The sequence below is a fragment of the Orcinus orca genome, chromosome 7 (genome assembly GCF_937001465.1).
Source record: "Orcinus orca chromosome 7, mOrcOrc1.1, whole genome shotgun sequence".
Taxonomy (NCBI): domain Eukaryota; kingdom Metazoa; phylum Chordata; class Mammalia; order Artiodactyla; family Delphinidae; genus Orcinus; species Orcinus orca.
Window position 1 is genome coordinate 7,511,146 of NC_064565.1, and position 13,586 is coordinate 7,524,731.

Sequence of the window (13,586 nt, forward strand, 5' to 3'; positions counted from 1 at the left end):
CTGTTCTCGGTTTTGAATTGTGTGGTGGCTGCTGTGATTCACAGAAACCAACCTACCTTCTCCCTGGGCTGTTCACCGCAGCCCTTCCCCATTCCCAGCGCTGTTCTCTCGACCCCAACAGCTGCTCTGGGGTTCGGGCTCTCGCTGCCCCTCTCCTGCCCTCAGGCCTGGCCGGCTTCTCTACCGCTGTAATCTGCCTGTGTCCTCGGCCCAGGTGCACACGGCGCCTGGCGCTGGGGTCACGTTGGCTCTGCCCTGCTCTGTGGCTGTGCGGCTCTGTGCATTGCCCTGATCATCTGTCAGAGTGTGACGACCCCACCCTGAGGGTGACTGTGCGGATGACTTGTTGGGAAGTTGTAGGGTGATCTAGGCTGAGGGGTGGACGGTGCCACGTTGGGGAGAAAGGGGGGCAGCAGCCATGGGGTCTCTAGCCCGGCACTGGGAACCTTGACCTCCTGCCCACCTGAGGTTGCCTGACCCCCATCTGTGGTCCCCTGAGCCCACTTGGGGTTCTCTGATGCCTGCCTGTGGTGGCCACCTGAGGTTCAAAGGGTGTCTTCCTTGGGCCTTGGCTCTGGTCACACATCGGCTCCAAGTTCAGGAAGGGTGCCCCCAGCTCGCTCTGCTTGTGAGCTACGCCAGAAGCATTGTCTAGGTGCTGGTCCTGGGTGGAGTGGGGTTGGGTGCCCCTCCATGAAGGGGTCCATGTCATGGCAGGAGACGGGAGGTCCCCTTACGGAGGCAGGATTTCAAAGACCCTGCCCTGCACAGAACTGAGCCTGAGTTTCGGTTGCAGGATGGTGTGTCAGCTGAGTCAGAAGAGGCCCCTGGACCCTGGGAGCCCCTCACCCAAGGGCAGGGGCCGGGGAGCATAGGAGGAGGAAGCAGCTGGGCCCCGGGGTCTCGCTGGCTATGAGTGTTGCGGTATGTCACAGCACAGCATCCCTGCATCTCGGCCCTACCGGGGAAGCTCGCCAACTCTCCGCCTCTCCAGCTCACAGGCGTGGGCCCACCGTTTGAGTGCTAGGGCCCTGCCCTGGGGCCCCAGGACACTGCCCGTTAAAGGAACAAGCAGGGTGGGTGGTGGTGCACAGGGCGGGTGAAGTGCTACCAGCTCAGAGCTCTGGCTTCCCCCTCGCTCACCCTACCTGTGGGGAAGTTGCTGAGGAACTGTCCAGAGTATGCGTGTCCCCTGAGCCCTGGGGATCCCTTAGTCAGGGACACTCCAGCAGCAGCAAAGTGAGATCAGCATGTCTTTTTTTTTTTGGCTGCACCGTGCGGCATACAGGATCTTAGTTCCCCCTACCAGGGATCGAACCCGTGCCCCCTGCAGTGGGAGCGCGGAGTCTTAACCACTGGACCTCCAGGGATGTCCCAGTGTGTCATTTTTTGAAATCTTTATTTTAAAAACTCGTAAACTTGCAAAATAAATTTGTTCATAGCTTGTTAAAAGAAAGTTCCGCTGACATATTTAAATTCATTTTGATAACTTGACAAGCCGTAGGGATCAGAAACAGGGTTAGGAACTGCTGCTGAAGGGAATCAGTCAAGGAAGAAAAAGCCTGGCTTTTATGTTGTTGGGTGGACAACGTCTGTTTGCAGTTGTTTCACCCCCAGGGGGAGGAAGGATGGGTGTTGGGGGCGGTCACAGACCAGAAGTGCTGATGCTGGTACTTTCAGACTGAGGCCCGAGTGGGTCAGCTGGTTTTTGCTCTCAGCAGTCTTTTTCTGCATCGAGCCTGTATTGTTTTATGATCAGAAAAAACACCAGCATGGGGATGGTTTTCGTGGCCAGTCAGCAGAAGGGTGTAGGGACCCTGTCTGGGAGATTCTGCTCTACCCGACCTTGGCTGTGTTAGTCTGGGCAGCTTAGGCAGACTCCCTCACAGTGCTGGAGGCTGGAAGTCTGAGATCAAGGTGTCGGCAGGGCTGCTTCCCTCCGAGGCGCCTCTCCTTGGCTTGCAGACGGCCGCCTTCTCGCCGTGTCCTCACGTGGCCTCCCCTCTGTGCCTGTGGTCACATGCCACCCTGCTGTGACCAGGCCCCAAGCTGTGGAGCCGTATGAGCTCCTTTGAGCTGAGCCAGAGGAGACAGAAATGTAATCAAGTTGTTAAACCGTAAGCTCCCGCATGGCAGCACGGGCAGGTTTGAGTGCGTTCCAAATGTGTTACTTTAGTTACGCTCTTGGGCTTTGGCACCAGTGGAAGCCCGCTGCAAAGGCATGTGGGTCCTTCAGATGTAGTTGAGGCTCTGCCCCAGGGCCTTGCAGTGACCAGACACACAAGGCCCCTGTGTCGTGCTGGGAAGGAACCCCAGTGGGCCCGACGTGAGGCTGGGAGGAGGGGCCGGCGAGGCTCTGGGTCTGGGTGGCAGCAGGCACAGGGAGGGAGCGTGGGCCACCCCTGATGAGGGGCGGCCGTTAGAGATAGAGAAAAGTAAATGGATTTAAAGGGAATTCTGAGCTGTCAAAGAAGAAGGCGAGATGGAGACTGGGGACTTGAACTCGGAACGGGCAGTTCCAGGTTTCCTCAACAGGTGAGGCAGAGGCCGGGCAGACGTGCATTTGTGGAAGATGCACAGGTTGGAGAGTCGCGGGGGTGCCCGTGGCCCTGGAATTGGGTGTTTGTAGAGGGTGTTCCTGACCGAAAAACATGGGGAGGAAAATGCAGCAAATAAGAGAGAGCCTCCGTGAGTGACGGCAGGGCCTTGACCCGTAGTCCACATGAAGCTTAAAAGATGCTATGAAAGAATGTTCAACGTCAACGTTTTTTGGAAGTTGGAAGGGAAAAGTAGCTTACAAAACAGTTTCTATCATCTTGTTTCTGTGAGAAATCAGGGGATTATGGATAATTTCTTTTACCTTTATGTATTTTCTGATTTATCTACAATAAATATTGCTAATTTTTTGCTCCTAATTTTTTTTTTTTTTTTTTGCTGTACGCGGGCCTCTCACTGTTGCGGCCTCTCCCGTTGCGGAGCACAGGCTCCGGACACGCAGGCTCAGCGGCCATGGCTCATGGGCCCAGTTGCTCCGCGGCATGTGGGATCTTCTGGGACCGGGGCACGAACCCATGTCCCCTGCATCGGCAGACAGACTCTCAACCACTGCGCCACCAGAGAAGCCCACTCCTAATTTTTTAATTGTAGTAAAATATACATAACATATAAAATTTGCCATTTGAAACATTCACACTGTTGTGCAACCATCACCACCGTCCATCTCCAGAACTTGCCCCATCTTCCCGAACTGGAACTCTATGCCCATTAGACAGTAACTCCCCAGTCCCCGCCCCTCCAACCCCTTGGTAACCACCGTTTTACTTTCCTTCTGTGAATTTAGCTCCTCTCATGTGAGTGGAATCGTGCAGTATTTGTCTGCTTGTGACTAGCTTATTTCCCTTAGCGTGTCTTCAGGGTTCATTCATGTTGTAGCATGTGTCAGAATTTCCTTCCTTATTAAGACCAGATAATATTCCACTGTATGTATAAAACACAACAAAGAAAAATATCCTTACACATTGATTGGAAATAAGTTGAACATTTGACATTTTTCCTAGGATGTGACCCAAGTGTGTCACGGAGGCTTTCTGCAACCCTCCTGCACCAGTTCCGTACCTGGGTTCTCCTGGACTGTCCTGGGCAGAGGTGGGGGAGGGAGGGCGTCCCGCAGGCACTGGGCAGACAGCCAGGGCGGCCTGTCACGTGAGCTGTGTGGCTGTCCCAGGGTGGTTGGCCCGACCAGTTTTTCTCGTTGACCCGCGGGGGTGGGAGGCACAGAGGTGAGGCCAAGCAGCCCTGAGGGGCCGCAAGATCATTGCAGGGCAGCCTGGCCCCTTGGAGGCCATCAGCTTTGAGGTGCCGTGTGTGGGCACCACTGGGGCCCCGCACTGGCTCTGCAAGGCAGTGACCAGGTTGAGGACATGGCGCTATGCATCCCCTGTCCTGGGCGTGTGTCTTTTCTTGAGCATGTGGAACAGGAAGTTGTGATGATAGAAGGAAGTTGGTAATGGAAGGAAAAAGTTTTCATTATTTTGAAAAATATCTGCTACATTTAAAATTCGTAGTTAGCACCGTGCTGTCGGGAGGGGTGTTCTGTGAACCGCCGTCAGGCCCCGTCGCTCCCTTCGTGTCTGTCCTGTGTGTCCTGCTGATCTCCTGTTGCTGGCTGAGAGCTGTTGTTGTCTCCAGGGTGGAGTTACTTCTCCTTTTGGTGCCATCAGCGTTTGCCTGGTTTGCACTCTCTTGTTAGTGCATCCACCCTGAGCGTGGTTCTGTCTCCTTGCTGAATGACCTTCTGTCGTTATGCAGCCCCAGTCTTTATCCCTGGTAACTTCCTGCTCTGAAGTTGGCTTTGTCTGACACTCAAGTAGTCCAGCTTCCTTTTCTTGCACAGTTTCTCTTTCCCCCTTTTACTGTCAGCCTACCTATGTCATTATGTTTTTGTTTTTGTTTTTTTGCGGTACGCGGGCCTCTCACTGTTGTGGCCTCTCCCATTGCGGAGCACAGGCTCCGGACGCGCAGGCTTAGCGGCCATGGCCCACGGGCCCAGCCGCTCCGCAGCATGTGGGATCCTCCCGGACCGGGGCACGAACCCGTTGTCCCCTGCATCGGCAGGCAGGCACCCAACCACTGCGCCACCAGGGAAGCCCATAGTTCTCTTATATATTACGTTTCTATACAGTGAATACTCCATCAGACAATATTTTCATTTTTGCTTTCAGCCACCAAACATCTTTTAAAGACCTCTAGAGGAAGCTGTCTACTCTGTTTACTCACTGTTTACCCTTTCTCTTGCTTTTGCTTTTTATGTCCCAAGTTTCCTTCTGGTATCATTTCCTTCTGAACTTGTGTTCACCTGCTGTCTATGAATCCTTTTGATTTTCCTTCATCTGATAATGTCCTTATTTCATCTTCATGACACTTCTTTTTCAACCTAAAAAGTGTCTTCTACTTCTTTAGGTCCCCCTGGTTTCTGGGGAGAGGTCGAACGTGGTCTCTAGGTCATGAGCCACTTTTCTCGGGCTCTTTTTAAGATATTTTCTTCATTGTCTATTTTTCAGCAGTGTGACTGTGATGTGTCTGGGTAGGGATTTCTTTAGTTTATCTTGTTTGGGGTCTGTTGAGCTTCTTGAATCTGCAGATCAAAGTTTTGCCACATTTGCAAAGTTTTCGGTCATGTTTTCAGCTGTTTTTCCAGCCATGCCCACTTTGCTCCCTTTCTTGCACTCTGATGAGACTGTTAGACTTTTTCTCTTGTCCCAAACGTCCTCAAAGCTCTTCATTCTTTTCAGTCTTTTTTCTCTCTGTCATTCAGATTAGATCATTTCCATTGCTCTATCTTCAAGTTCACTGAATCTTTCCTCTGCTTTTAAGCTCATATGGGGAGTTTTTAAAATTTCAGTATTGTATTTTTTAGTTCTGAATTTCCATTTGGTTCTTTATATCTTTATTTATTTATTTGCTGTCTTTCAGTTTTTTTGTTCAGTTCAGGAGTGCTGTTTGTTTAGAGCATTTTTATAGTAGGTGCTTTAAGTCTGGTAGATAGTTGTAGCATCTGTTATTTTGGTATTGGTATCTGTTGCTCATCTTTTCCAAGAGGGGTTAAGACACTACTGGTTCTTTGCTGAGTAGTTTGGATTGCAGCTGGACATTTTGGATATTATAGTATGAGACTCTGGGTCTTGCTTAAATCCTAGGAAAATGTCGGTGTTTCCATTTCCATTTCCAAACGAGGCAAACAACCTCGTTTGATTTAGGTGCAGTTCTGACCTGCCCTCTCTGGGTTACGGTTCCGTGTCAGTTCTTTGGAGCCTCAGCCGTGCCATTGGATCTGGCCTGTGTGTGCCTCCTGTGGCTGTCTGGGACCTGGCCGTGGTCTCAGGGCTTGGGGTGTCAGGATCAGATCCACGCAGCCTGGGGGTGGGCCTGACATTCATGAGCAACTTTGGGGGCTTGCTCTTCCAAGCTTCTTCCTCTCCACACTGGCCTTGGGGCTTTCCAGGGGCCTGGGGTTCCCTTGTTGGTCCTCTAACCAGTATGCCCGGGCTTTGGAAGCCTGCCCTGCCGTACACTTCCACGCCCATGCCTTGCCTGGGGCCCAGTTGCTATAGGTGGAGCAACTGGGTGCTTCTTCCTTCAGTGTTCTTGTCCAGCCCGCTTGCTGCTCTTTCCATCTCAGAATGAACGTAGCTTCCCATGTAGCTGCCCCACGCAACCTGTCTGAGGTCAGAGCTACCCCAGGATCCTGCCAGGGGCGGAGCTGCTTGGTGTGCCCGTCTGCAGTCAGAGCTCGTCCCTGAGTCCTGTCCAGGGTCACAGCAGCACTCAGCGGAGGCAAGCTGGAGTGAGCTGACTCCTCTCTCCTGGAGCTGGCGTAGGCGTGGCAGGTGAACTCCGTCTCTGTTGCTGTGCTTCTGTCTGGCAGCTGCAGAGTCCAGGCTCTCAGGCCTCTGCCAATAGTCCTTCCCTATTTCCTCCCCTTGGCCGCCGGCCCTCACCTCAATGGGCGCTGCAGGCTGCCCTGTATTCCTGGAGGCAGGGCTCTGGCCTCATCCATCTCTGTCCCTATTGTGTGGCCCTGCTTGGAGGACGCACCTGGGAAGCGCCACTGGCAGGGAAGCACCATCGGCCCCTGGAGGCAGACATGGTACTGGAGGAGCTGTTCCCACCTCCAGCTCAGTGAGGGGTTGCCAGTCCCTCACGGAGAGCCCTCCAGGATGGTGGCCCTGAGGTGGTAAGGTGGCAGGGGGTGATGGCACGTGTTTTGGCCCATGCGCCCTACTCCACGACCAGCAGAGGCTGTATTGTGACTCCCCTGCTGGTGAGCCTAGAGAGAGATGCCAGACCCCAGGGATGGGCCGAGACCCCTCCAGCATCCCCAGCTCCCTGAGGAGAGGGCACAGGGGAGCAGGGTGCTAAGCACCCCACCCTGGAAGGATTGGCAGGGTGCCCCTGCCCTTCCTCATGGTCTGGGGGGACTCTGTGTTTTGTCCTAGGGCAGGATGGCAGCCCAGGTGACGCTGGAGGATGCGCTGTCCAACGTGGACCTGTTGGAAGAGCTGCCTCTGCCCGACCAGCAGCCCTGCATCGAGCCCCCGCCATCCTCACTGCTCTACCAGGTGGGTGCTGGGCGGCCGTGGGATGCGTGGCCTGTGGTGCTGACCTCTACTTGATGGTTTTCTTCTTTCTTGCAGCCAAATTTCAACACTAATTTTGAAGACAGAAATGCATTTGTCACTGGCATTGCAAGATACATTGAACAAGCGACCGTCCATTCTAGCATGGTAACTCTGCGCAGTTTCCTCTGGGGGGATGGCATGTCTGAATAGCAAATGTCACTTTGGTATTATCCTGATAGGATACATAGTGAGGAAGAAGAGAAGAAAGTGAATGAAGTGTTTTATGTTTTTTTAAAGCACCTTTTTTTTTAAAATTATAAGGACAATATATGCTCTTTCTGAAAACCTGGCTTCTGTGGCCCAGAGAAAAACTTTGTCAGCATTTTGAGGGAACCCATTCTCCCTCTTTTGTACTTGTACTCAAGCATACCAGGTACACACCCATATGGGATTTAGATTGCATAAATGAATTGCATTGTTATTATAATTATGTACTTTAATGATTTCATGAACATTTTAACATGTCATTAAAACGCACCAGATGAAGTAATTTTTAATGGCTGTCTAGTCCATTTTTTAAGTGTTCAAAATTTAACTATTTTTGCAAATTTTAACTAATTTGCAAAATTTAACTATGTTTACTTAGTTTGCCTTCATTTCTTCTAGTAAAAAATGCTGTGATGAACATCTTCCTAAATACATCATCATTCTCACTGGCTAGATTTGTAGAAGTGAAGTTACTAGGTCAAACGTTGTGAGCATTTTAAAGCATCTTAAAAACATTACCAAACTGTAGTCAACACTTTCAGGGACATCTGTGCAATTTTTGCCATTTTTACCAAAGGAAATAACGTGAAAGAAGGAGTAGACACGAAAGCAGTTTTGAAATGATGGCAGTCCTCTTCCCATGGATACTCTCCCTGGATTTTAAGTGCTTTCCCTCCCCGCCCTGGCCCAGCAGAGTGTGTTAGTCTTCCTTCGGGGCCAGGAGGCTCTGTGTGGCTTGGTGGAGCGGCTGTGAGGACCCCATGTGCGTTCAGCTGCACTGCACGCTTCCCATGTCCCCAGCTTCAGATCTGCACTGCCAGTAGGTGGCTTGGGGCTGAGTGGGGCTGAGGTGTAGCGGCTACGGCAGGTGCCCTGGGCTGTGCTGCCCCTGGGCAGAGGTGGCTGCATGTCGCTGATACCCCTCTTCAGCCTGCAGAAGCCATGGGGGTGTTTGGGGTGGTGTGCAGTGTCACCAGTATCTTAGCAGCTGTCTCTTGGCACACAGGTCCTGGTGCTTTTCTGTCCCTCAAAGGGAGGGTCCTCCTGGCCTCTCCACCATGGTCACCATGGTTTATGGCTCTAGCTGTTGGCGATTTGGCATCTCCTTTTTTATGATTGTTTTGCTTGCCTTTGATTTGCCCCGTGTACCCTTGCAGAACGAGATGCTGGAGGAAGGCCAAGAGTACGCCGTCATGCTGTACACCTGGAGGAGCTGCTCTCGGGCCATCCCGCAGGTGCCCCATCCCAGCCGGACCCCACCCCCCCACTGGCCACACCCTCATCCTTTCCAGTCGTCCCTGCCCAGTCAGACCCCGCCCCACCTCTGGCCTGCTCCATCCCAGGGCACTCCCCACATCCTCTCAGGGTTGAAGCCTCTCTATGTCATGTTTGTTTTCTCCCAGGTGAAATGTAACGAACAGCCTAACAGAGTGGAAATTTATGAGAAAACCGTGGAGGTCCTTGAGCCTGAGGTCACAAAACTGATGAATTTTATGTACTTCCAGGTAAAACAGTGGAATAATCCTAGGGGTTTAGAGCAGAGGAATGAGATGGTGGCACCATCTACCAAATAAACAAAGTGCGTGTAAATTCAAGCGATCACAATAGCTCTGAGACCAAAGGGAACTAAGCCTTAGACAGTCCAAAGCGTTACTGGCCCTTTCAGAATAAATGCTGCTTCTGGGTTTCACTTCTCTTCTCCCCTCGAGAGTGAATTTGTAGTTCCTGCAGGAAGACTGCTTTCTGTCAGTACGCTTACAGGCTTACACTTTCGATTCATCTGGTTTTGGGGTGTTTTCTCCCCACTGTCCACTCTGGTGGGCTTCGCCCTGGCCTTGGCTCCTTCTGGCCCTTGGGTTAAACAGAGTGGCCACAGGGAGGGACTTGCTGGCTTTTTTAAAGACATAGTTTAGAAATGTGTGAAAGTTTTTATTATAGAATCCTTTAGCAAAGGGAGAAGATAGAACTTCTTAGGTGATGAATTTTTGTCTTATCTTAACAATTGTCAAGTGGAACTCCTCCCACCCCCTTTTTCAACTCTAAAAGCTAAAGCAGTCTGCTTAACAGACATTCTATTGGAGCATTTTGCTCAGTAACTTTGCTGGAATAATCAACAAAATTCTTTTACTTTGGGGACATAGTTGGTAAAGTGCAAAGTTGATGATGATTGTTACAGAGCAAAGGCTCGTGGAAATCACTTTCTAGAAATATGTCTCTTTACCCGAGCTGTAAACATGCACCCCTGGTTGGGTGTTTCATCAGCGAGTAACGTGACTCTGGACCCTGTGCTTGGAGCTGGGCTTGGGGTTGGCCCGTCCCTGAAAGCCGCGTTTCTGCCCCTGCTTCCTCTGCACAGAGAAACGCCATCGAGCGTTTTTGTGGGGAGGTGAGGCGCCTGTGTCACGCGGAGAGAAGGAAGGACTTCGTGTCTGAAGCCTACCTGATCACCCTGGGCAAGTTCATCAACATGTTTGCCGTGCTGGACGAGCTGAAGAACATGAAGTGCAGTGTGAAGAATGACCACTCAGCCTACAAGAGGTGATGAGCGTGCCTGGGACTCAGGGCCGGGTTCCCGAGCGCACTCGCGTGCGGGGTGCAGTGCCCAGGAGGGCCAGTCTCGTCCGCGGAAGTGTTCTCCTGGGCGGACCGCCAGCGCTGCGAGGCGTTCTTGTAGGCTTTGGGGGCGGGGCGGGGCGGGGGTGGGGGCGGGCCCTGGACTCTCAGCCCAGACAGCAGTGATGTGCTCTGAGCCTGTATGGGGGCGGTGGTGCGTGGGCGCTGAGGCGCTGAGCGTCTTGTCCAGGGGGCTGGAGGCTCCACGCCTGATGGGGCCGCCGCTGCTCGTCGCTGGCTGGCTGGTGGGCATCCCCGGCAGGCGGGCACCGTCACCGCAGTGGGCACAGCTGGCCCCGGCACCCACAGGGCTCCCCAGACCAGTTGTCCTCCAGAGCGGTTTTCTTTTCGAATGTGGACAGCTTCTGGAGAAGAGAATTGGAAAAGGTGGGCACGGCTCGGCGCTGCAGCTGCGACACTGAGTGTGTTGGTGGCAGGTAGAGCGGAGCTGCTATCCTCTAACTGACTCTCTAGAAAGTCTGCCTGGGACTGTTAAAACATGTTGGCTGGAATGAGATGCTGACTTCTGTTTCCTTTGCTAGACAAGGAATCTTAGCTATAAAATTAAATTAGAAGAGATTTTATTTTGTGTCTGAATAGGCTGTGGTTTCATTTGTAGGGGAAGAAAAAGAATTTTTCCTCTGCCCTTCTAGGTTCTTGCCTGAGTACCGCCTTTAAGAAAACAGTGATTAATAGGAGAAAAACAAATATAATTTCATTTCATGAGTATGGGGGTCCCAAGATATGAGACCCAAAGAAGTGACCAAAGGAGGCAGTGTTTATACCTTTGTTTTTTGTTTTTTTTTTTGGCCACACCTGGCAGCGTGTGGGATCTTAGTTCCCCGACCAGGGATGGAACGCGAGCCCCCTGTAGTGGGAGTGCCACCGGACTGCCAGGGAATTCCCAGCGTTTATACCTTTGAAACAAAGAAAAAAAAATTTGTGAAGAATTAACAAGACAAAGAAGTTTGAGTTGGGGTGGCCAGTGAGTGAGGAGGTTGGAAGGTTAGCTCACACGGCCTTCTCAGCCTTGAACGCCCCGTCTCTTGTGATGACGATGTCTCCCGACCTCCTGGTGCAGGGAGGGGACCTTTCATGTGGGAGGTTTGTTTCCTGCTTTCAGGGGCACAGAGGAGGTCAGAATGCCTTGCTGTGGCTGTTTCTTAAGTAACTTTAATTCTGAATAATTCAGTATGCCACAGTGGCATATTTGGGGGCGGCCTACCATGAACCCCAACACGTACTTAAAATCGTGCACCTATTGCTGTGTCTGTAAAATGAAGTCGACTTGAGATGAGGCATGAAACAGATTTGAGGAGGGGATGGCACTGGAAGTTGAGCTAGATCTCCCAGACTTTAAGCCTCATTCGTGTGAAATAAGTTCAGGCGTTCCATTCATCACCTAGAGTTAGCTCTGCACGGAAGCCTAAATCTTCAGAACGACAAAATCTTTTGAATTGTCCTGTCAACTCCGCTCCGGTAGGAAAGTCTGGAGTTGTCTCCATTTGATGCCAGTTTTGTGGGATTCCAAGTGCGTGTGACTCTTGGTGGAGTGTCGGGGCTTCGGAACTTCCCAGCTCAGGAGAACAACTGCTGCTCCTAATGGCACAAATCACTTGTCGGGTGATTTGGAGCAGCTTTCTCAGCCTTCCTGACTCTATCAGGGAAATGGGGAGGTGGACAGCCCCAGGGGTTTTAAATTTTAAAAAGGTTTCTTTTCTCCCTCTGTCTCTTAGCAGCAGCACCTTTATTTCAAAGCCCAGTCTGGAAAATACTTTAAAGATACGGCTGCTCTGTGGAAGGCCCCCGGGCACCCCATTCAGAAGTTGCCCAGCGTGTTTGCTACCCCCTAGGCTCCCCTAAGCACAGAAGAGGGCCTGGGCACCCCTCACCCTTCCAGCAGCCTCTTCCTGTGACCTATGTTTGGTATCCCCTGTTGGTTGGTTTACTTTCCCAGACAATAACCTCCACTTCTCCCTAGCCCTCACACTCCCACACTCAACACTCAGAACACATTTTATGTGCACCCAGCTGGTAGTTACAACCTTTCCTGAGTGTAAATGCCAGATAACCCATATAGTCATGGTGAGGCTTAAGGAAAATAAAAGCAGGTATTCTTGGTCCCTTCCTTAGTTTCCACTCCTGCAGCTTCAACACCCACTCAAATCAATACAGTAAAGTGAACACTTTAAAAAAGAATGTAAACATATCAGTTAATATTGTTTCACTGTATATAATTTTTTAAAACTTAAGAAGTAAGCAAGATTGCAGATTATTTCTCACCTGAAAAGTTCTGACGTAGGTGGTCTGCAGCTGACGGGGTTCCATAGTGTTGAGGAACCAGAGCTCCTGCTGTCGTCATTTGTTGCCTTGTGGCCCAGGATGGCTGCTTGAGCTCTAGCTGTCATCTCTGTATTCCAGTCAGCAGGAAGGAAGGAGCATTGAAGGGCCCACAATATTCCTTATAAGTAAACTTTCAAGTGCCTTACAAAGTTTTGCATTACATCTCATGGCTCAGCAGTTGGTCACAGCGTGGAGATGAGAATGAGGCACATTACTGCACCACAGAAATTCAGGGTTTATTCTGAATAAAGGGAATGGAAGGGAAGGGAAGGGAAGGAAAGGGAAGGAAATGACAGTTGGGGTAGGTTACCAGTCTTTGCCATGAAAGCTTTTCTTTAGTAAAACCCCAGAGGTTCTAGGTTGCACGACAGGTCCTTATGTGGGCAGTTTCCGCTAAACTTTTTTGGGGAAGCCCTAGGTGTGCAGAATCCTCATATGTGCTTTCACCCTCTTTGCAAAAACTAGAGACTCAGCCTGTGTTGCACAGGATTTGTTGGACCTCAGTGTACAGGTCCTTCTGTGTCCACCGTTCCCTTGTCAGCCCCATTGGGTAGGTTGTATAGCTATTGTTTTTCACAGGTATGGTGAGAGTCAGGAGAGTTCAGGAGGTGTGATATTGATTTATAATAAGAAATATGTATTCATCCCCATTTCTGACACTGAACTCCTAAAACCCTTAGAATTTCCCATGATAAAATCAAGAAAGTTTCTTTTGTTATGTGTGGTGACTTTGGAAAGCCTCTAGTTACCCTAAGGATGGGGGCTGGTCACCAGCAGAATCAACCCTGTAACTACAGGGTTGGAACTTTCAGATCTACCCTCCTGATCTCAGGGAGGAGAGAGGGGTTAGAGGTTGAATCCATTGCCATTGCCCAGTGATCTAACCAAGCATGTTTATGTGAGGAATCCTCCATAAAAACCCCAAAGGACAGGGTTCGGAGAGCTTCCAGGTTGGTGAACATGTGGAGGTTTCGGGGGGAGTGGTGCTTGGAGAGGGCATGGAAGCCCCACCCCCCCCGTCCCCATATGTATCTCTTCCATTTGTCTGTTCTGAGTTATATCCTTTCATAATGAATTGTTAATCTAGTATATAAAATGTCTTCTCAGTTCTGTGAGCTGCTCTAACAAATTAATCGAACCCAAAGAAGGGGTTGTTGGGACTGCCAATCTGTACCTGGTTGGCCAGGAGCACAGTGACAACGTGGACCTCCAGCTGGTGTCTGAAGTGGGGGGATGACGTGGCAG

At 51.0% G+C, this 13,586-nt stretch overlaps 1 protein-coding gene across 4 annotated transcripts in view; it reads left to right on the plus strand.

Annotated features, from left to right (window-relative positions):
- The window catches only part of CYFIP1 (cytoplasmic FMR1 interacting protein 1), a 93,484-nt gene that overhangs the window by 20,040 nt on the left and 59,858 nt on the right, over positions 1-13,586 (plus strand). For 2 of the 4 annotated variants that reach the window (XM_049712575.1, XM_049712574.1), the window contains exons 2-6: positions 7,001-7,118; positions 7,194-7,283; positions 8,543-8,620; positions 8,789-8,890; positions 9,742-9,923. In XM_049712575.1, the coding sequence (XP_049568532.1) occupies positions 7,002-7,118; positions 7,194-7,283; positions 8,543-8,620; positions 8,789-8,890; positions 9,742-9,923 (569 nt within the window). In that variant the 5' untranslated portion in view covers position 7,001. Of the gene's footprint in view, positions 1-6,227; positions 6,387-6,995; positions 7,119-7,193; positions 7,284-8,542; positions 8,621-8,788; positions 8,891-9,741; positions 9,924-13,586 lie in introns of those variants that run through there. The other 2 variants (XM_033400212.2, XM_012535595.3) reach the window with 2 other exon arrangements.